The sequence below is a fragment of the Triticum dicoccoides genome, chromosome 5A, assembly GCF_002162155.2.
Source record: "Triticum dicoccoides isolate Atlit2015 ecotype Zavitan chromosome 5A, WEW_v2.0, whole genome shotgun sequence".
Taxonomy (NCBI): Eukaryota; Viridiplantae; Streptophyta; class Magnoliopsida; order Poales; family Poaceae; genus Triticum; species Triticum dicoccoides.
The window spans coordinates 424,504,075-424,526,424 of record NC_041388.1 but is presented as its reverse complement, the minus strand read 5'-3'; the positions used below and the strand labels follow the sequence as shown (position 1 = coordinate 424,526,424).

The window sequence follows — 22,350 nt, the reverse complement described above, 5'->3', positions numbered from 1 at the left end:
AGGTATATAGGATTATCATAGAGTGTATTAACTGACTCGACTGTCCATTAGTTTCGATGAACACTAGCTTCCATCTTTGTGTCTGTGTTGTATTTGCACTGGTTTTGTTTTCAATAGTATTCATTTCCATATTTGTTTGTTTTCAATAGTATTCATTTTCATATTTGTTTCCGGAATTTCTGTATTTGTTTCCGCTTCTAGAAAAGAATATGAAAATAAATGTGACAGCTACCACTTTCATCCATTTCCGCTCCGTTTTCAGCCCTAATTCAGTCATTGAAGCGCAAATGGATCCACTTGACACTGAATACTGCTAGTTGGCTGGAGCAACTCTAGTACACGAGAAGGGAGTCACAGGAAGACGTCAGCGCGCGCCCTGGACTTGATCACCATGGTCACCGCCGCGGCGGGCGGAGCCCTCAGAACTCGCCCTGTTCACGTCTATACTCCTCAAGGTCCAGCCACGATAAGGCCTCCATCAAACTGGGGAAGCGGTCATTGACGAGCAAGGAGGTGCCCATGACTCGGAGCCTGGGGGTAACCCCGCGGAGCAGCTGCAGGGCCAGCGCAGTGTCGGAGACGGGCTCACCACCGGCGTCGGCGACGGCCCGGGCCAGCGCCTTGAGGCGCCAGCCGTAGGCGTTGACAGACATGTCCCCCTGCGCGGCGGTGCGGAGCTCCTCGGCGGGGTCGAACGCGCCCTCGTCCTCGAAGAAGCCGCGCAGCTGGGCCCAGACCTCGAAGGAGGTGCTGTGGGCGGCCATGACCTCGTCCAGCAGGTCGTCGGAGATGATGGTGTAGATCCAGAGGACGATGGTGACGTCGGCACGCATCCACTCCTCGTCTCCGTCGTGCAGGGAGTGGGCCTGCTCCTCCTCGACGTGGTCGACGGCGCCGAACTCGGCGAGCGCGGAGAGCATGCCGTCCCTCCACTCGGCGTAGTTGTCGGCGTCGAAGTCTAGCTTGGCGGGGACGTGGGTGAGGATGTCCACGTTGTGGATGGTTAAGGGCGCCGGCGACGAAGCGTCGCCGGACGAGGAAGCGCCCAGGGCGCCCTGGCCGGCGGCGGAGGCGTCGCTCATGGCGGACGTGGTGGACGGGCCGGGAGGAAAGATTTACTCCGATCCAGAATTATCTGCCTGATTCATCGATCAGATTGTGTACGTGCGTTTTTATAGAAGGAAGTTAATAAGAGAGAAATAGATGGACAAGATTTGGCCAAGTACAAATCTGAATCTGGACGTTTGCATGCGATACATGCAGCGGAGGAAGCGGCCGTGGGTTGTTGAGATCCGCTGGGCTGGCGTGATCTGGACTTTCTTGCAGCGCTCAGGTACTCGGCTACCTGAATCTGTCAACTGTCAAGCGCTGCTATCTGCCAAGAAGATCAAATGACAGAGAGTACATTCTCTCTAAAAAAAATGATACTACAAGATAAATCATTCACATAGGTAAATGGAAGAAGCTCAATGATTCTGCTGACTATACTTTGACAGAAAATGCATTTGGGGAAACAGAGAAAGTATATATAGGCCAAGAACTTACTACAACTATCTGGTTTCTGAGCTCCAACTCCAAATGTTACAGTCTTGACCTGGGCTCAGCGTTTCCTGGTATATGCAGCGCTTCATAATGGCCACAGCCATGATAGAGGACTCGGATCGGGTCTTCTTTCCCGTACTCCTGGCCATACTCCGCGATCGCTATCAAACCACCTGCTGCTTCTTCGCGCATATAAACAGTGATCGGCATCCTGAAACACAACGACGGTATTCTTACTGCCTTTGTACCTCAATGTTGCAAAGGGCAAAGTTTTCAAACTAAACCTACAAAAGAGCTATCTTTGTTGGACTACAGTAATAGATTCTCATCGGCGCGACAATTGGAACATTTCCCCTTGTTATCTTTTTGTATAATAATGGAGTGAAGACAGAAAAATCACAATTGCAGCACCTTGAGGTGTGTATGTACCAAGAAACCAAATATTAGAAGAAGAAACAAGGTCAATGAGAATCAGTATTATGCTACATCAGTATTACCGACTTGCAAAGGTAAAAGTGAAACAACTTGTTGCAAGTGCTCTATTAGGATCATGCAGTGATGTATACTTCAGCTAAATAGCAAACAGTTTGTAAATATTCTGAGATCATGGCTAATACTACTCGTCTTTTAAAATGCCTATCTCAACAGAAAAATAGTCCAATTACTCACTGAAGAACGTGAGAAGCCATGAGCAATTCTGGCTCTCCTCCCCACACATGTGGCTTCCGAATCTGAGAGACATATGTATCGAAATCACCCTCAATAAACCTGCAGTTTTTTTATGTTACAACAAAGGGTAAGCATGTGTAGCACAACATTGCTGTGAAAAAAGAACAACAGCAGTATAAGGAACTAACCATTCAGTCTCTGTCCGTCTATTGATAAACTCATCAGCAACCTAACAATAGAAAAGTTGTATACAAATTTCAGAAACGACTAACCAAGAAAAAAACTTCAGTGTTGAGAACAATATTCATCAAAAGTATGACCTCGGCTTTATACATTATAAACATACCAGTGTTCTTAAATCATCAGCGAGCTTTCTTTGAAGATTCTCATTAGGTATGGGTTTCCCTGACCTAATGCACTCACCATGAGCCACAGAACGGAACAAGCATCTACCATCCCCAGGAATGCCTGCAGGTCTCGTGTGACTACATGCACATAGGCATAATGTATACAGAAATAAAATGTTCCACACACTCACCGGTGACAGAATACTCGGTGTAAACTTTCTTCCCATGAGCACAACTAGAGGATGATTTGGAATCAATGTCATTATCCACCGGACCGCCAGCATTTGCTATCCCAGAAACTGCGAAACTCAAGGAAAGTCCAGCGCCTGTACCTCCTATTTTTTGTGCTAAACTTGTCGTCGTTCTCGGTTTGTAGCTAATACTAGAAAACTTGTGATGTGAGGTCATATCAAGCTTAGCATGTAGGATACGATCTCTTGGTGATAATCCGCGTTTAGACTGTTGCTCCAAGCAGGCAAAGCATGTCCCATTTTGCAGACGAGATGATTTTGTGCTCTTAGGAGAAAGACTAACTAGACCCATTTTTGTGTGATAACTGACTGCATGTGAGCGAGAGTGATTCCATAAGGCCATGCTCTGTGACAATCCTCCTTGTAACTGGCTAGGCTGAGAATACATGGTATAGGTGCAGCGTTGCAAACACATAGCAGGCGTGTAACGCAGCAGCATCTGCTTCCAGTGGCGCCAAGTATAAACTGAAAATCATGTTGGGACGACCAGCTAAGAATTAATGGAACATAAGAGCACTGGTTCAGCTCAAATAAAAAGTAATACAACACACCGGAGTAAGAGTAAGTTGATCCAAGGTCAGAGAACCATGATATGCATCATGTGACAGTAGCATCGTTTTAAGAAGAGAGACCAACACATGTCCCAGAATAGCTACAGATTGTACAACTTTGCAATTTTGCTATGAGAAATTGCTCTGCCAGGAGATTGAGAGCATAGAGGCTGATGACTACATCGACCTTTACCAAAGTAGTATCACTCTTTTTGAGCTTTGACAGCAAAATAACAGGAAGAAAGGTGTCTATCTGAATATATGAAATTACTAGTTCGAACATGCTAGAATATGGCTATGAAGAAACTGCACACAAGCTAAACCTGTGGACTTCCCATAATATGAGCCTACAACGGAATTCCCCTCCAAAATCATGAACATTTCAGGCACGAGCAGCCAACTAGTTACCAGAAAACCGAGCTCTATGCTACCACGGATCCCTGTAGGCCCATCGTTATGGCAACTGTTATCGACAGAAGATAAAGTCACCTGGCCAGTAGACACACTGCACCTGAGTACTCAAAAGATGACACACAGCACCGGACCCGGAGGCCATGGCCAATCTAGGCTTCGTATTATCAAGTTCCGGTGCACTATAGAAGGTATTGTACAGATTGTTTGGGGGCAGCCCAAATTAGACACCAGAGGGACCGAGAGATTCGCACCTTCAGGCTTGGGTCTCCGGATCGAGCGAATCCGGCAGCGGCAGGAGAGATGCGAGGATGGGGCTGCGGCGGGGACGTGGGTAGCAGGGGAAGCCGGAGAAGCTCAGGCTCCGCAGAGGCAGGCAGGCAGAGGCGGAGGGGATTGGTCGACTCTCGCCGGATGGCTGTGGGTGGGCTCTTGACGGGCCATGGCGAATGGGCCGTTCCGTGCGAATTTATTGTCGTATGGCCAAAAGAAAGCGCCCCCGCTCCCGCTCCCAACAAGACGGTGATTCAGGTGATCCTCAAGCTGCCAAAAGGACGAGACATTCGGTGCCGGAGCTTCCAAAGGTATGTAAGTTCCACGCATACTCTGTTTCGCCTCTCTTGGAAAAAAAAGACTACTCTGTTTCGCAAATTGCTTGGACGACTATATGCCTCCTTTTCTAAAAAGCTGGCTAACTGTGACCTGTGGATGTAGTTTAGGATATCACTCCTGGAGAACAATTTACCAGGTTGGCTATTTCCAATAGGAATTCTAAATATGTGTTTAAATGCTCTCCTCAAGTGAAAGATGCAAATTTTCTAGCACACTCAGGATCTGATTTGAGCCACCCATTTCTCCATTACTCAGTGTTGCTTCAAAATTTGTGCAAATTTGGGCATATGTTGTCTTGCTGAAGAAAGCTATATTGTCAATGGTTTTATGTGTATTTTAAACTCACCGTTTTATTATTTACTTTCACCTACACAGTTTTAGAAAGGCTGCTGAATCTCCTCTGTTGAAATTACTACGGTTTAGAAATGCACATTGATGTACTATTTTCATGAAGTATTATTCTGTGTGCAGCGTCCATATATGTTCGTGTTTCGGAAAATCGAATGGACCTTCTCAGGGCTGTGATCATTGGGCCTCAGGGAACACCCTACCATGATGGCCTTTTCTTCTTTGATGCTCAATTCACTGCTAGCTATCCAGCGACTCCTCCAGTAAGTACTGACATCTAATAACTTATTTGATGTATTCTCATAATTTGATTTAATTACCTGTTCGGGTGCCTTTGCAGGTGGTATACTATCATTCTGGAGGACTTCGGCTCAATCCAAATTTGTATGACTGTGGAACAGTCTGCCTTAGCCTCCTGGGAACCTGGCATGGTAACGGCTGTGAGAATTGGAACTCAGCTCACTCAACCATGCTACAGGTGCTGATCTCCATTCAAGGTCTCGTATTGAATGAAAAGCCATACTTCAATGAGCCAGGATACGAGACCGAAGTCAACGATGCTAATGGACCGAGGAGGTCTTTGGAGTATAATGATACAGCATTTCAGCACTCGTGTAGAACAATGTTGTACTCACTCCGTAGGCCTCCACAGGTAACATACTACATACTCCCTCCGTTCCAAATTAGTTGACTTGGACTTATCTAGATACGGATGTATCTAACACTAAAACATGTCTAGATATATCCGTATCTAGACAAATCAGAGTCAACTAATTTGGAACGGAAGGAGTAATTACCAAGCTCTTGCAGTTCCCGACACGAGTGGCCCATGGTTGCGAAGATCCGTCCAAAATATAACTTGGTGCATGTAGATGTTGTTAGAAGGGAAGGATAGAGAACAGATCTAACTTTCAATGCTAACTGTACCAGAAGTTCGCGTTTTCAACTTTTAACTGCAAGATCAAATTGTTCAAACCATCCGATTGTTGCCCTTGGGTGGTTTCACAAATGGACGCCACATGCCTGCCATATCACAGCCAGGAACAAAGAAATACTAAAAAAAATTGCACGAAATGGAAGAAATTGTTTTGGTAGAAAAGGATCAGTAAACAGAACTTGCGACATGGCAGTGATGTGGTGCACATGTAGCATCATCCATCTCTACAGTTTGAGGATGTGAATCAAATGGTTTGAGTTCAGGTTCAAAAATTGACTTCTACCAGAGTTCACAGTTGAATGGTGGACTTTTCTCTAGAGAAAACATCACTAACTGTGGGAACCTTGAGCACATTTGAACCATGACGGATTCATATGGGATAGAAGATCTTCCACCTCCTGGACATTAGCTTGTACTCTGTTTTTGTGTTATCCTGAATCCACGCCAAGTATTCTCGCACAAAAAAAAAATTCCACGCCAAGTAAGAAGGATGAGAATTTTATGGTAGCTAAGGGAACTAACACCGTTTTGGATATAACAGTCATTTATACTAGTCACGAGTATACATTTTGGAGCCATAACAGTGAAATCTTGCTAGGATCGGTAAAGGTTTCTAGATTTCATATCTAGCTTTCCCAGTGTTGCACAGAACAACAACCACAATCTGGCACTTTATTTGGTTGTAATATGGTACTAATTGTTATCTTTGGTAGGGTGTAGTGGACTAAGAGGCTTAGATTGCATAGCTCCCATACCAGAGAGTAAATAGCATAAAACTACTACTTTACAGGCTAGGGTTCCAAAAAACTACCGGTTTTTAATTTTTCTCAGATAACTACCAAATGCATGGTCGGCTGTTTCAAAAAACCCAAATCGTCGAGTCTTTTATCAGTTGATCATGATTATGACAGGCTGTTGCTTTGCTTGTTTCAGCACTTTGAAGATCTTGTTGCTGGCCACTTTCGTGAACGTGGCCATGCCATTCTGAATGCATGCAAATATTACATGGAAGGTAACGAAGTTGGGTCCGTAGTTCCTGATGAGGGCAAGGAGCTGGAAAATGCAAATGCTGAAGGATCCAGCAACAGCAACGCAGTGAAGCCAAAGAAATGTGCAGGTGCAGGTCGACGAACCGCATCCTTCAAGGCTGACACGAAGGTTCTGTTTGAAGAGCTCCTGGTGGAATTCAATGTGAAGGGTGCCGACACCAAGAAGTTCTGTGCTGAGAAGTCGAAGAAGCCGCGTCAAAAAAAGAAGAAGTTGAAGAAGAGCCAGCCTGCTGCTGCTTGAAGGATGCAGCTGAAGCAGCAGCAGATCCTAGCAACTGTTGCGATTTAATTGTTCATGATATCCTCCTAACATTTGATCCTACATGCCAATGTAGGAATTAACAGAGCATGTCAATGCATTTTGAAGGATGGAACATTAGTTCCTGCTAGTCAATATCAGTTGGTGGGTGGCAAGCTGATTAGTGGTACCACTCTTTGTAATGTTGCTGCGCCACATCAGCCTAGAATCGTTCAATGTTCTGGGAAAGTATCTACTGCTCCCGCACCTTTAGCTGCCACTACCACCTACCATTGCACAATGAACACACCATCATAACTATCGGCAAATTATCACCATTTTTGAGCTCTGACGGAACAATAGGAAGACAGGTCCCTATCTATCTGAGTGTATCAAACTACTAGTTTGAACATACTGAGCACACACACTTAAAGAAACTGCACACACAATTCAAGCTATCCGTGTGAACGTCCCATAATACGCTACAGCTGAATACCCCTCCCAAATCATAAGCATTTCGAGCACGAGCAGCCAGCCAGCCATCGGAAAACCGAGCTCTGTGCTACCACGGATGTGTTTCTGCACGACGTTATGGTAGCAATTGGCAACCACAAAGTCACCTAGCCACTAGCCACAGTATAATTGATGTACCCAAAAGTCCACAGCACATATATACATTGCTCGAAATGCAGGTTGATGAACAATCAACCTGCCAGTGGTGAAGAATCCACGGCACGCAATTCAATCTATATTTCTCAGGCGGTAAAAAACATTGATGAACAATCAAAATTAAGCACCAGAGGGAACGGGAGATTCGCACCTTCGGACTTGGGTCTCCGGATCGAGCAAATCCGGCAGGGAGGAAGAGGATAATACGCCGCAAGCACGAGGGGATAGGCCGCGAGGATCGAGGCGGCGAAAGGCGTTTGGGCGGGGCGGGAGCTCTGGAAGAACGGGGAAGGGTTGGTGGAGGCGGAAGGAGCTGAGGCTCGCGCACCAAGCAGCCACGCCGGACGGAGCCGAGGAAGACGACGGTCGACGGCGAGGGCCTCAGAGAGACGACGGGCTTCCAGGCGCCGTACTTTTGACGGTGGATGGGCCGTGTTCTGAGCGAACTTGCTGTCGGGCGACGGCCCGTGTAGTTAGAGAGGGCTGTTAACGGGCCTTGCTGTTGGGTTCTCGTGTCGACCCTAGTAGGTAGAGCGACCTCTTTCTCAAAAAAAAAAAAAGTAGGTAGAGCGACCTTCTCCAAAAAAAAAAGTGCAAACGCGTCCCTGTTCGAGATGGTACTGAACATGCGTGGCATGAGACCTGGGCTTTTCTTGTCAACTCATGTCAATGTTTGCACTTTTCATGACCATCCATGGTCCATGAACGGTGTGCTGTAGGTACGTCGATTGCGCCGGTGGCCAAGAGAAAGAGCTCGCCCTGTCGACAAGAAGAGGATGCTCGTCAAGCTGCCAAAAGAAGGAGGTATTCAGTGCCAGAGCTTCCAAAGGTGCGTCCGCCTATGAAACACACATGGTTGGTACATATAGCTGAATGATCTAGCTTAGCTTAGAAGCACTTTCAGAGTTTTAGAACTGGGATTCACAAGTATTACTGGATTGTTCAAGTTTTTGCTGCAACTAGGTTTTTGCGAGAAAATCTCTAAGGGGAAAAAGGTTTGAGCACCTAGCGTGTCATGTCAACTTCCATATCGTCCTATTTCCCCTAGTTGAAGAATCGGCTCGCCTCCACAATTCCAATGTTAACTTTTCTCCCGTTCGTGTGCATGCAGGACATATGGGATCATATACTTTCCTTGCTGCCACTGCGGGATGCTGCTCGACCTGGTTGTGTATCTCGCGCGTTATTAAGTTCCTGGACAAGCTGTCCCAACCTCATCTTCACAAGGGAAACACTCGGCCTGACTGGAAATGCACGTCGAAAACGTGAACTTGCACGAACTTTCGAAAACAGAGTTTACCGCGTTTTGAGAAAACACTCGGGCATTGGTGTGAAGACATTCAAGCTTCATCACTGTGGTTCTGGTTTCAACATTCGTGATCTGAACAGGTGGCTTCAGATTGCCGTTACTCCGGGTATTGAAGAAGTCGTACTTTCAGTGCCAATGGTATACTACTTTCTCTGGTCTTCTGAAAGCTATTGTTCTGGACCTCAATGCCATCCTAAATACTACTCCCTCCGTTTCTTTTTACTCCGCATATAAGATTCGGTCAAAGTCAAACTACACAAAGTTTGACCAAATTTATATAAAAAAATATGAACATCTACAATACTAAAACTATATAGTATGAAAATACGTTTCATGGTGCATCTGATAATGTTGATTTCATATTGTGAATGTTTATATTTTTTAATATAAAATTAGTCAAACTCTACAAAATTTGACTTTGACCAAACCTTATATGCGGACTAAAAAGGAATGGAGGGAGTACTACTTTGACCATCAATTTTCATTGCATTATGTTTATTATATCCAAAATAATTTGGATATTGTGGAGGTATTTTTGGAGATAAGTTCACATATATGATAGTATGATTTTTGAAATATTCAATCTAACTATTTGTGGAAATATTAGTAGTCAAAATTTGAAATGTTTGACTCTATTCTTGTCTAAAATGACAGCACCGGAGAAAGTACAGATGCGGGCCTCACAACGGGTACGAATGGGTGCCTTACAACTTCCCCTGCTCAGTTTTTTCCAACGGGAGTGGAAACTCGATTCGGCATCTTCACCTCGCCAGTTGTGCCTTCCACCCTGTTGCCGGACTTGCTCGCTTGACAAGGCTGCATCTGTTTAGGGTGGACATTACAGGAGATGAGTTAGGGTGCCTACTTTCTAATTCTTTTTCTATGGAGGAGCTGAATCTCACTAAATGCGGTAACGTCATTCACCTGAAGATACCTTGCCTGCTACACAGGCTCAACTGCCTGGTGGTGCTGCAGTGCGGAGCTCTAAAAAAGATAGAAAATGAAGCTCCAAATCTTTGGATTGTTCGCATCGATAGCCAACCAGAGAAAGTTCCAGTTGGAGATGTATTGCAAGTGAAGGACCTCCAAATGCTGGATTTTTACGAATCTAACGTCATTCATTATGCTCGTGCCAAGCTTCCGTCCATTATGCCAAATCATGAAACCCTCAGCCTAGGATCGACCGGGGAGGTAAAAACCCCCAAGTTTTTTTTTCCGTCAGTACTCTGAAAGGATGGCTAGCAATAGATTTGATCATCATGCATTAATCATATTGCAGTAATCATGACATAACCTTGACATATCTATGCAGGTGCTCAATACGCCAATCTTACCTGTCAAATTCCTCTACCTCAAGAACTTGTGGATTTCTCTTTGTGATTGAGGGATGAAGGGCTTTTCCCCAGGCTACGATTATTTTTCTCTCGTTTCTTTTCTGGATGCTTGTCCCGTCTTGGAGAATTTTGTCTTGGCTGTAAGTCACTTCTCCTCAAGCTTGCAATGATATCAGCATCTGCATGTAGAGGAACTACTAACTGTAACATGCATGTTCTTCCTATGCACACAGGTATTACAGACTAGCGTAAGGCATGAATTGATTTCCGGATACACGCGTCTGAGGCAGATGCCAGGACACCGGCATGGCAACATCAAGAATGTGACGATCAAGCTCTTCTGCGCTGCAAAGAGCATGGTCGAGCTAACCTGTCATATTCTTGAGAATGCAACGTCACTCGAGCGCCTTACGTTGGACACCATATGTGATAATGGCTCTGAAGACCTTGATAGGACTTTTGACGACAGAATTGCTGGATGCTACACAGTGTTAGACTGGCGTATGCTCGACGAAGGCTATAGAGGGCTCAGGGCTATTGAAAGATACATTGTGGGGAAAGTTCCCTCCACGGTCAAGCTAAATGTTAACAAGCTCAGCAGCCGTCGCTACGCTATAAAATCGTATGAACAAAGTTCTGGCAATTATATATGCTAGTAATGTTAAATGTTGCGTTGATTGGATCTCGTAACTTGAATCTATTGTTTGAATGTTGAAAAATTACATAGGCCATGGTTTATTTATTTATTTTTGTAAAACGAACATAATTGTGAGTGTTCTATTGTGTAATAGTAATACACATATTGTTGTGATCAAGCTGTGAATATGCTACTACTTGCCTGCAGAACAGAGCTTCAGACACAGGACAGAGGCGGAGCCGCTGAGCGGGAGGTTTCATGGTTGAGTACGCACTAGGCTACAGACTTTGCTGGCTTAAAAGGTCACCCTGGATAAGAAGACGACCATAGCACGGGCTTTGTCGTCACTGAGTTCCTCCATTGCTGCAAAGATGAACACTAGTAGAAAACAGGACTTTGGTCACATCTAGTCCCGATTCGTGTCTCAAACCGGGACTAAAGATTAGACCTTTAGTCCCGGTTCGAGATATGAACAGGGACTAAAGGTGCGATGCCCTTTTGTCATGGTTCGTGTCTCAAACTTGGAATAAAGGGCTCACTTCTCAAACTCTACCCCCCCCCCTTCCCCGCGCGCATATCGCCATTTCAGTTTTTAAAAAATAAAAGAAATTGATAAAAACTTTAAAAAATAAAATCCTTCGAGATATAGTTATGTTACTACATCTACTAGTTAGGAAAATTTAAAAACTTAAATTTAGACATGTACGAAAATCCGCATTCGATTTTGACAGCCTACGGCCTGTTTGCAAATTTTTAGAATCCTCAAATTCTAAAAGGAAAAAAAGATATGCTCAAATTTTAGTTTTTTTTAATTTTGGTTAAATCTAGTCAAACTATGGTCAAACTACTTATTCAAGAAGTATTAGTGTTACTACATAATTTTTCAAGAATATTAGTGTTACTAAATAATTATTTCAATTTTTTGAATTTTGGTCAAATCTGGTCAAACTACTTATTCAAGAAATATTCGTGTAATAAATAATTATTGTTTTTTAGAATAATAGTTTCAAACTCAAACAGTGAAACGTGTGACTTCATGCTCAAGCTAAACTCCTGAGGGTTAATAGGATTGACATCTTACTATTATCAAGAAAACAACAAGTGCAGACTTGGAAATGAGGGGGAATAGAACCCGGAAGTTAAGCGTGCTTAGGCTGGAGTAGTGAGAGGATGGGTGACCGGTCGGGAAGTTAGATGATTTGGAATGACGAGGGGTGATTAGAGATTAAATTAAGCAGTGATGAGGGGTGATTAGAGATTAGAGGTTAAATTGAGCAGTGATGAGGGATGATTAGAGTTTAAATCATAAAATTTTCTTTAGTCCCGGTTCTTATACCAACCGGGGAGTATAATGGACAGACAACTCCATACAAAACGGTCAATAGCCAGCCAATATCTCTCCTTGAAAGACACATCAACCGCAAATATTTGAAAGGAGCCAACAGATCTAGGCACACAAACTCACGCATGCCTTTGTTGATGCCGGATCGGACATCGAGGTAGGCAGAGATGGAAGATACCTTCTTTTAACACGCCATCGCTGCCACCACATTATCGACGTCGCCAGAGAAACAAAAACCTAAGAAATAGAAAATAAGACGGACTAGTCCCCACTCCTCTTGTCGTCGATGAGGCCGCCGGATAGGGGAAAGGAGGGGGGAATGAGGCAGTGACATGTAGGAACACTTGCGGAGGTGGCTAGGGTTGGGAGTTGGGGTGGATTGCAACTAGACATCATATTTTGACGGCTATTGTAGGTGTACATTAACAAGTTGACTGCAAAGGAAATGCATTGGTTTGTATGGTGGAAACTTTGTTTCCTAAGAAACATGAAGGACTTGATATAGGGGTTTTCATTATTTCAATCTTCTATGTTTGCTAAACAGTTTTGGCGACTTTTATGTAATAACGATTCACTATGCACAAGGATTTTGAAGGCCAAATATTATCCAAACCAAAGCATTCTTGAAGCGGGTCTGAAAAAAGGTCCATCATACACATTGCAAAGTATATTTGATGGTATCCAGACTTTTAAAATGGAATGTATTTAAAGAGTTGGGAATGGAGAATCTATTGATATTTGGAGGGATCCATGGATTCCCTCTAGTCCAAATAGAAAACTTCTGATACTGAGGGGAGGTATTCTAGCAAGGTGTGAGACTTAATTGTTGAGGATTCCTCTCAGGCGAATGGGAGGAGAACCTGATCTATTCAATATTTTCACCTGTTTCATGCGAATGGGAGGATAACTTGATCTATTCAATATTTTCATGTGTTGATGCTTCCAGAATTTTGAGGATTCCTCTTAGTCCAAATGGTTTTGATGATTACGTGGCATGACATAATAACCGGTTTGGAACGTTCTCAGTAAACTCTATGTATCACATTGAGTGGAAGACACCAATTCGGTAATATGTCACATAATATTTCTTTGTCCTCTAGTGGTACTAATCCTATTTAGCATAAGATATGAAAGTTTGTAGTCCCTGGAAAAGTGAAAAAATTATATGGAAGGCCATGCATGGTGCTATCCCCAATGAAGTCAAACTCTTTAACCAGCATATTGGTAATGATGGACAATTCCTATTTGCCATCTGTTCGCTGAAGATTTTATGCATCTTTTCGGCGAGTGCTACTCAACTAAGGAATTATGAAAAATTCTTGATCTAGAAACTGCCATTGTTAATACTTCGTTTGTGGAATGTTGGGATCAACTGTGTTGGAAGAGCTAATTGATTCGCCGAAGGGGCATTTCCTTGGCATGCCACTTTTGGGTTTGTCTGAAATTATATCAGTTTCGGTCTGATACCTCTGACGCATCAGAAGATCGGTTACTCACAGAGAGAACACCTCACCAATTGGTAACTAGAAATTATCTATTTTATCCATGTGTAACAATTTCCCTGAGAATGTACTGAGAGTTGCCCCGAGGGAAAGTGTGAAATGGAGCACGCCATCAATGGCCTCTTTAAATTGAACGTCAATGCTTAAGGTCTCTCTCGACTGGTGCAGTAATCTATGATGGGTATGATAATTTTGTTGCTGCCACGGGATCATTTGATTTCCTATGCAGCCGAAGCATCGATGATGGAAGCTCTAGCTATGAAGAAAGGATTAATTTTGATGGCATCGATGGGAATTAATCATATTATTGCTGAATTAGGTTGTATTAAAGTTGATGAAGCTTGTGGTGGCACGACTGCCTGCCTGGTGGATAAAAGAGGTTACTATACTTGCAGATTGTGTTGATCACGCTACGATGATTGGAAACATCCGGTTCAAACACCACAGGCAGGAGGCCAATGGCACTATCCACTAACTAAGCAAAATTGTTACGAAACCCATTTATTTATCTTGTACTCCCACCGTCCCATAATAAGCGTCTCAATCTTACACTAACTTTAATATAAAGTTATACTCCCTCCGCTCCTTTTTATAAGTCGTTTTAGACAGCTGATTTTGAACTGTTTTGGAAGCTGTCTGAACCGTCTAGAACGTTTTATAAATGTGAACAGAGGAAGTATTAAAGTTGAGACACTTATTTTGAAACCGAGAGAATAATTGGATAGATGCTCATGAACTCAATGCTAGTGTTTTACGATCGATTAATAAAGTAAGTGGCGTGGCGTTCCTTCAAAGAAAAACTCGACTGGATAGGAGCCGAACCCGGCTGAAAGTCGAAGATTCCCCCGGCTTGTTTGGAAGTGGCCTCGCCAGTTGAGCAGCTTGGAAATTTCAGGGGCCACGAACGTCAAGTCCACACGATCCAGCCCCACAAAAATATCCAAAACCAAATCAAACAAGCGCCCCCGCTGCTACCGCCTCGCATCGTCGTCCGCACCACCAATGGAGCTCTCATCCCTCCTGCCCGCCCTGTCCCCGCGCCGCGCCCTCCCGCTCTCCTTCCCCACCGCGTCCAAGACGGCCCGGCGGCCGCGGCCGGCCGCCTTCGCCTGCCGCGCGGACGCCTCCCCGGAAGGGCCATCAACCACCCGGCGATGGTTCGCCTCGCTAGCCGCCGCCACCGCAGGTTCCTGACGCCTCCCCGTCAGTCATTTCCTGATCCAGTTTTATCACCACCTGCCTGTCAGCACGTGCGTTGTTGATGGTTTTTATGGCCCAGCCGTGGGGATTGGCGTCGCCGGAGGAGGGGAGGCTGGCGCCGTGTCGACCAGCAGGAGAGTTGTAAGAACCCGTGTGCCCGACCGTGTCCTGCTTCAGTTGTTCAGGCTTTGGCATCCGATGAGACTGGGCTGAGATTTTTTGCTGTTTGCTCGGTTGATTTGGGCAGTTCAGGAGCAACAAGATTCCGGAGAGCGACTTCATTACTCTGCCTAATGGCATCAAGTATGCATACTCTTTGCTGATTTACCCCGAGATATAGTCTACTGCTAGTCCTAAGCATGGTTTTTTTCACTTTCAGTGAGATTTCGATGAAATTCACTGAATAGTACTAATTTCAGACTTTCAGTAGACACTGAAATATTTACCTTTCGACAGAAATATTTCAGCAATTTCAGTAGTACACAGGAATCCAAATAAATTTTCAAATACTTAACTGGATTCGACTGAATATTTTGGTCCTTTGGCCGAAATGCGAACCGAAATCACTGGAATCACTGAATTTCGGTGATCTCGGTTGTTGCTGAATTTTTTCTGAAAGTGAAAACCATGGTCCTAGGTGCACTTTACCTCTGGTGCTGTGTAGGTGTATTAGTGTAAATTGGACCAGCAATTAATAAGCTCTACAGACTGTAGAATGGTTAGTGCATCAAGCCAGTTACATGGTGTTTTGGTGGACGTGTAGCTCCTAACCTCATATTGTCCTAGATAAGGCGTCTAAGCTTAGTGATACGTGCATTCTAAGCTAACCGATCTTACAAAATAAGATTGAATCTGTTCACAGTATGTGAAAATAGTTGTTGAAGATTTGCTGTGTATGTTTTCTTTTTGTTGGACTTATAAGCCGAAGCATGCTTTGCTAATTAAATTGTCATCACCTGAATGTGACGTAACTTAATTACAAAGTGTTGAGCAGGTACTATGACATCAAAGTAGGAGGTGGGGCCAAAGCAGTTAAGGGATCACGTGTCGCAGTATGTACCACCACCAGTATTTGCATTTTATCTAGCATTTCTAAATCATTTGCATTTGCATTTGCATAAATGAATCTCTACTTATGAGAAGAACTGATGATGCCGAGGTATCATGAAATGGGAAATCTGAATTGTGCAAACTTTTTGTTACCTCCTTGAAACCATGTAGTTTAATTAATTTGACTCTCTGGTTTTATATTACTATAAATCATTGCATAAAAAGGTGACATCTTATAACTGTAACAACATTCCTTTTCAAGCATGTACATAACACAGCTATCCTTTTGTTTTGTTTTGTTATGTTTTTGCTTGAGGCCCTGTTTGGAATGTAGGCTAGGAAAATCATAGGAATAGGAAAAGTGCAGGAATTAGATGTCATGTCTTGTCGAATCTTATAGGAATCTAAAACACATGAATCATACAACATATATACTACTACTATATAGTGTATCTGTTTTAAACATTCAAATCACAAAACCAAGAAACAATATGGACCATTGATAGAGGCCATTGGATGGTTCAAATTGTTGGGATTCGCAGCTACCGTGCATGCTACAGTAGAACAAAGGCGCTGCACTTGTTGCAGGAAAAGTTCATCTGATTTGCTGCTACGTCCATCAGTGTGTGTAGCTGGTCTGGCGCCGCTCCTCTCACAGTACACGCACTGGCAGTGCACCAAATCGCGTCAGCAAGACTGTTCTGGGTCTGCTAAAACCATACCCAATGTGCAATAAACTTTGGCCATGCTTTGCACGTGCCAATGTACTAGTACAACATAGTTGTTTGGACGCTTTGCAGGAAACCATCTCTTGAAAAGAGAGAAAAGAGGAGAGATAAAGAGACATGTTTTACTGGACTTATCAAAGGAATTGAAAACATGAGGTTTGAGCAAATGTTTAGGATCCTCCAGCAAGTGGAGGAAAGGAAGGGTTCCTATGGGAATTCTTCAAGCAAACCCTTTCAATCGGAAGGGTGACATAGGAAAAACTCCTATAGGATTTCATTCCTATGAAATTCCTACATAACCCCCTTGTTCCAAAAAAGGCCTGAGTTGTTTTGGTCCTTTTCGGCATTTTATTCTAATATGAAGTTCCAGAATTGTTATTATTATTGATGATTTTGGACAAGAGTGAATTCCCCCTCCTGAAAATTGCAACATTGGCCTAAAGAAACCTTACATTACCTACTAGTGTTCCAACCCATATGTGTTCACTTATTCATACACTAGCTAGATGAATGTTTAGAAAAGTTGCAATTTGTTTTCAGCTTCATTTTTTTCAAGTATGATGATCAATGCCTATCTGAGTGTAGGTACATTACGTGGCCAAGTGGAAGGGCATAACATTCATGACAAGTAGGCAGGGCCTCGGTGTCACTGGTGGAACGGTATTGCCTTACATTTTTGGCTTCTTTCTGTGTAGGATAAATTAGCAATACTCTTCAGTAAATTATCTGTAGCCATATTTCATTCAAGTATGATAGTTGTGCGATGCAGTATTTGAAAAGTGACTGTACTTCAAATATAGTTTTCCTGGTTTAACTTTCGTTTACTTGTCTTAAATCATCTGTAGCCGTATGGGTTTGATGTTGGCAATTCTGAAAGAGGCAATGTTCTAAAAGGATTGGATCTCGGGGTTGAGGGAATGAAAGTTGGAGGCCAGGTGAGTAATTTCTATGGTTTCATTTTGGTTTTGCTCTGCAACCTTTTATTTTCAAATAAACAATCCTGTGACTTTGTAGAGAGCTAAGGTATGTTGATACCAGTTACAGAACATGATGCTCTGCCACAGATAATTAAGCTTCCATCAGTCAACCCTTACAAATGATAGTATTGATGACTTTTAGAGGTTTTTTCATTTATTGATGATTATGAAATATGCTAAGTTGCCTGCATCATGTCAAAAAGCGTATATTCATTTTAGCTTCATATAAGTATAAAGATTACATAACAATTATTTCTCGGTTCCGATGAATTATTTATTTTCAGTGACCACTTTATACATGTGAGTATTTTGAGGCATGAACACACATACAAATTCGGCTCCTGTCATGATTTCTTATGTGGAGATCACTTTCATTCTGCAATATGACAATAATGAAAATTTCAGAGGTTGGTTATTGTTCCTCCTGAGCTAGCTTATGGAAAAAAGGGCGTTCAAGAAATTCCTCCTAATGCAACTATTGAGGTAAACAGTCATTTATCTTCATGGAGTAGGATTTTCTACAATAGCTTACCACAGAACTAGTTCTCAAAAGTTCTCAAAATTTTTGAAAAAAATACCGAACCAACACACCTATAATATAACATGATCCAACGGTGGGATTGAAAAAATATGTCTGGATGTGTGCTGGACAAAAATAACAAATGTTTTAGTATATATTGATCTTGCAGTGAGTTGAAATGCTTGTTTTTTTCGCCGAGGACACATCAATGCATATTTTCACAATCACACCGTTGGATTATTTTATTAAATTAGAGTGAGCCTCTCCTATTTATTTCATATTTTTTAATAACTTTTAAACCGTTAAATGTTTAACAAGTCTTGACTAGTTCTGTGGCAAGCTATGATAGACACAGTTTTACCGCCATTTACATCAATAGTTATTCCATTCTTCTTCAGCTTGTTGCCAGTGTAACTTTGTTGGGATGTGGGGTTGGTGATGGATGGGATCTAGGCTGACGGCGGGGATGTAGGGCTGATGGCACGGGTCAGCTCCGACGGGAGGCCTCGTGTGCGGGGGATCTTTTTTTCCCATGGGGGAATTTTATTGACGGGGATAGAACTGATAGGTGCCCCCCCCCCACCCCTGGTCATAACACGTCCAATGTAACGGTCAAACAAACGGTGTTGACTTTTATGCCACATTAGTGCTTATACGCGGGCCATCCCTGTTATAATCGTGTCAACTTAAAAAAAACAAGCATACATGTTTTTTGCTAAATTTTGCTCCAATACCAGTAGGTTTTAGTGAAGAAAAAAAGTGGTAATTTTTTGAAATCCTAACGCCAATTGTGGTGATTTTTTGCTATTTACTCAATGTTTATCTGTTTTTAACAGCTGGATGTCGAACTACTATCAATCAAACAGAGTCCATTCGGGTATGTGCAGTTATTAGATAATATGCACATGATATTATTTTTTTCTTGCCATTACTAATGAAAAACAATCTGTTTCACAGGAGTCCTGTGAAGATCGTTGAAGGATAATTGTGCATTGACTTCTGCAGAAAATGATGTATATTTGAACATGCTGGAGAGTGTTACTGCAAGAAAGGGGGCTAGATGTATCAGATTTCAGTGGTGCTATTGTGTAAATAAGTGCACCATAATGTAATATTTGACTTTGGAGGCTTTTTTTTGGCTGGTTGGAGAATAAGCAAGTTCCATAAATTATAGTATATATTCAATTCCTTTTTGCATTTTTTTCAGGTACAATCCCTCTCTGTCTCTGTCTGTAACACACACAGTTCTCACTTGTATAGCCTTTGCAGCTTCATCATCTTGTTCTGACTTTTGATATTATTTTTTAGTTCCAGTACTTGATTTTAAGGGTTTCAGTTCCTCTGCAGTTGACTTTTTGCCGGTACTATAGCTGTCAAAATATGCCTCCTATTGCAATCCAATGGCTGCCCTTAGTAGTGATGCGAGCACCAAATAGGAAATTCCTAGATGCTCTTAGTAGCGATATGTATTCAGGCAATACGGAATAACACACGCGTTAATTCGGATAGTTTCTGCAGACTATAAGCATGAGTACTCGTAGACGTTCACCACAAAAAACTGGTAGGTAGTAGTCATAATCACAAGATAATGAGCCAATGGTAAGAATAACTGACCTACATATGATGATGTAAAAAATGTAAAATGAACAGAATAATAATGCTCATTTCGAAAGGAATCAATTGGATTATGGTGTGAAATGTTGGAATAACCCTAAACTAAGTAATAGCTTGTAAAATATGCCATATTGAGTTTTTCTTTTGGAAAATGCAAAAAAATGCATCAAATATTACACAACAAACCGCTCGTCACGGCGAGAATAGCCCCTGGTGGGCGCGAGAGAATGGTGAAGAGGGAAACGTGTGAGGCCTTAGGGCACAAGTCATCCCCTCTAAGGTATAGGTGCTTAGGGAAGGTGTTGTTGGGGATCGTAGCAGAAATTTAAAATTTTCTACGCATCACCAAGATCAATCTATGGAGTCATCTAGCAACGAGAGGGAGAGGAGTGCATCTACATACCCTTGTAGATCGCAAGCGGAAGCGTTCAAGAGAACGGGGATGATGAAGTCGTACTCGTCGTGATCCAAATCACCGAAGATCCTAGCGCCGAACGGACGGCGCCTCCGCGTTCAACACACGTACGGAGCGAGGACGTCTCCCGCGCCTTGATCCAGCAAGGAGGAGGGAGAGGTTGAGGAAGAGGGCTCCAACAGCAGCACGACGGCGTGATGGTGGTGAAGCAGCAGTACTCCGGCAGGGCTTCGCCAAGCTCTTACGGAGGAGGAGAGGTGTTGGGGAGGGGAGGGGCTGCGCCTTGGATGTTGTATGCAGCCCTCCCCTTGCGCCTTGGATCTAGAGGGGGCGGCGGCCAAGGGGAGGGGGCTTGCCCCCCAAGCAAGGGGGGCGCGGTTTCCCCCCCCCCCCAACCCTAGGCGCATGGGCCCAAGGGGGGGGTGCGCCCAGCCCATGTAGGGCTGGTTCCCTTTCCTCAACAGCCCATTAGGCCCTCCGAGAGAGGTGGCCCCTCCCGGTGGACCCCCGGAACTCCTTCGGTGGCCCCGGTACAATACCGATACGCCCCCGAACATTTCCGGTGACCGTATGACAACTTCCTACATATAAATCTTCACCTCCGGACCATTCCGGAACTCTTCATGACGTCCGAGATCTCATCCGGGACTCCGAACAACATTCGATAATCACATACAAGTCTTCCTAATAACCCTAGCGTCATCGAACCTTAAGTGTGTAGACCCTACGGGTTCGGGAACCATGCAGACATGACCGAGACAACTCTCCGGCCAATAACCAACAACGGGATCTGGATACCCATGTTGGCTCCCACATGTTCCATGATGATCTCATCGGATGAACCACGATGTCGAGGATTCAAGCAATCCTGTATACAATTCCCTTTGTCAATCGGTACTTGCCCGAGATTTGATTGTCGGTATCACAATACCTCGTTCAATCTCGTTACCGGCAAGTCACTTTAGTCGTTCCATAATGCATGATCCCGTGATCAACTACTTAGTCACACTGAGCTCATTATGATGATGCATTATCGAGTGGGCCCAGAGATACCTCTCCGTCATACGGAGTGACAAATCCCAGTCTCGATTCATGCCAACCCAACATACACTTTCGGAGATACCTGTAGTGCACCTTTATAGCCACCCAGTTACGTTGTGACGTTTGGTACACCCAAAGCATTCCTACGGTATCCGGGAGTTGCACAATCTCATGGTCTAAGGAAATGATACTTGGCACTTAGAAAAGCTCTAGCAGACGAACTACACGATCTTGTGCTATGCTTAAGATTGGGTCTTGTCCATCACATCATTCTCCTAATGATGTGATCCCGTTATCAATGACATCTAATGTCCATAGTCAGGAAACCATGACTATCTGTTGATCAACGAGCTAGTCAGCTAGAGGCTCACTAGGGACATGTTGTGGTCTATGTATTCACACATGTATTACGATTTCTGGATAATACAATTATAGCATGAACAATAGACAATTATCATGAACAAGGAAATATAACAATAACCATTTTATTATTGCCTCTAGGGCATATTTCCAACAGTCTCCCACTTGCACTAGAGTCAATAATCTAGTTACATTGTGATGAATCAAACACCCATAGAGTTCTGGTGTTGATCATGTTTTGCTCGAGGAAGAGGTTTAGTCAACGGATCCACGACATTCAGGTCTGCATGCACTTTACAAATATCTATGTCTCCATTTTGAACATTTTCACGAATGGAGTTGAAGCGACGCTTGATATGCCTGGTCTTCCTGTGAAACCTGGGCTCCTTGGCAAGGGCAATAGCTCCAGTGTTGTCACAGAAGAGAGTCATCGGGCCCGACGCATTGGGAATAACTCCTAGGTCGGTAATGAACTCCTTCACCCAGATTGCTTCTTGTGCTGCCTCCGAGGCTGCCATGTACTCCGCTTCACCTGTAGATCCCGCCACGACGCTTTGCTTGCAACTGCACCAGCTGACTGCCCCACCATTCAAAATATACATGTATCCGGTTTGTGACTTAGAGTCATCCAGATCTATGTCGAAGCTAGCATCGACGTAACCCTTTACGATGAGCTCTTCGTCACCTCCATAGACGA

The 22,350-nt window shown here is 43.6% G+C and overlaps 3 protein-coding genes across 5 annotated transcripts; 2 read left to right on the top strand and 1 right to left on the bottom strand.

The window, feature by feature from the left end:
* Window positions 1–1,235: 1,235 nt before the first annotated feature.
* Window positions 1,236–4,216, bottom strand: LOC119302028 (OVARIAN TUMOR DOMAIN-containing deubiquitinating enzyme 4-like). 3 transcript variants are annotated; one of them, XM_037579040.1, is made up of 7 exons: window positions 4,026–4,216; window positions 2,750–3,274; window positions 2,558–2,679; window positions 2,400–2,440; window positions 2,212–2,310; window positions 1,546–1,753; window positions 1,236–1,345 (listed from the first exon to the last, which is right to left on the bottom strand). In XM_037579040.1, exons 2-6 carry the CDS (start codon window positions 3,246–3,248, stop codon window positions 1,582–1,584), a joined length of 933 nt encoding a protein of 310 aa, XP_037434937.1. In that variant the 5' UTR covers window positions 3,249–3,274; window positions 4,026–4,216; the 3' UTR covers window positions 1,236–1,345; window positions 1,546–1,581. The 3 variants fall into 3 exon arrangements, with proteins under 3 accessions (XP_037434937.1, XP_037434936.1, XP_037434935.1); XM_037579039.1 differs by having other exon boundaries at window positions 1,261–1,375; XM_037579038.1 differs by lacking the exon at window positions 1,236–1,345 and having other exon boundaries at window positions 1,393–1,753.
* Window positions 4,217–4,250: 34 nt separating this feature from the next.
* LOC119299684 (putative ubiquitin-conjugating enzyme E2 38) lies at window positions 4,251–7,751 on the top strand. The gene is made up of 5 exons (XM_037576851.1): window positions 4,251–4,355; window positions 4,486–4,519; window positions 4,855–4,994; window positions 5,072–5,383; window positions 6,602–7,751. The coding sequence occupies exons 1-5, from the start codon at window positions 4,251–4,253 to the stop codon at window positions 6,956–6,958; spliced, it is 948 nt and encodes a 315-aa protein (XP_037432748.1). The 3' UTR covers window positions 6,959–7,751.
* Window positions 7,752–14,692: 6,941 nt separating this feature from the next.
* Window positions 14,693–19,500, top strand: LOC119302025 (peptidyl-prolyl cis-trans isomerase FKBP16-4, chloroplastic-like). The gene is made up of 9 exons (XM_037579036.1): window positions 14,693–14,934; window positions 15,028–15,089; window positions 15,196–15,251; window positions 15,943–16,000; window positions 17,312–17,386; window positions 17,572–17,661; window positions 18,109–18,186; window positions 19,060–19,100; window positions 19,181–19,500. Exons 1-9 carry the CDS (start codon window positions 14,751–14,753, stop codon window positions 19,206–19,208), a joined length of 672 nt encoding a protein of 223 aa, XP_037434933.1. The 5' UTR covers window positions 14,693–14,750; the 3' UTR covers window positions 19,209–19,500.
* Window positions 19,501–22,350: the final 2,850 nt, after the last annotated feature.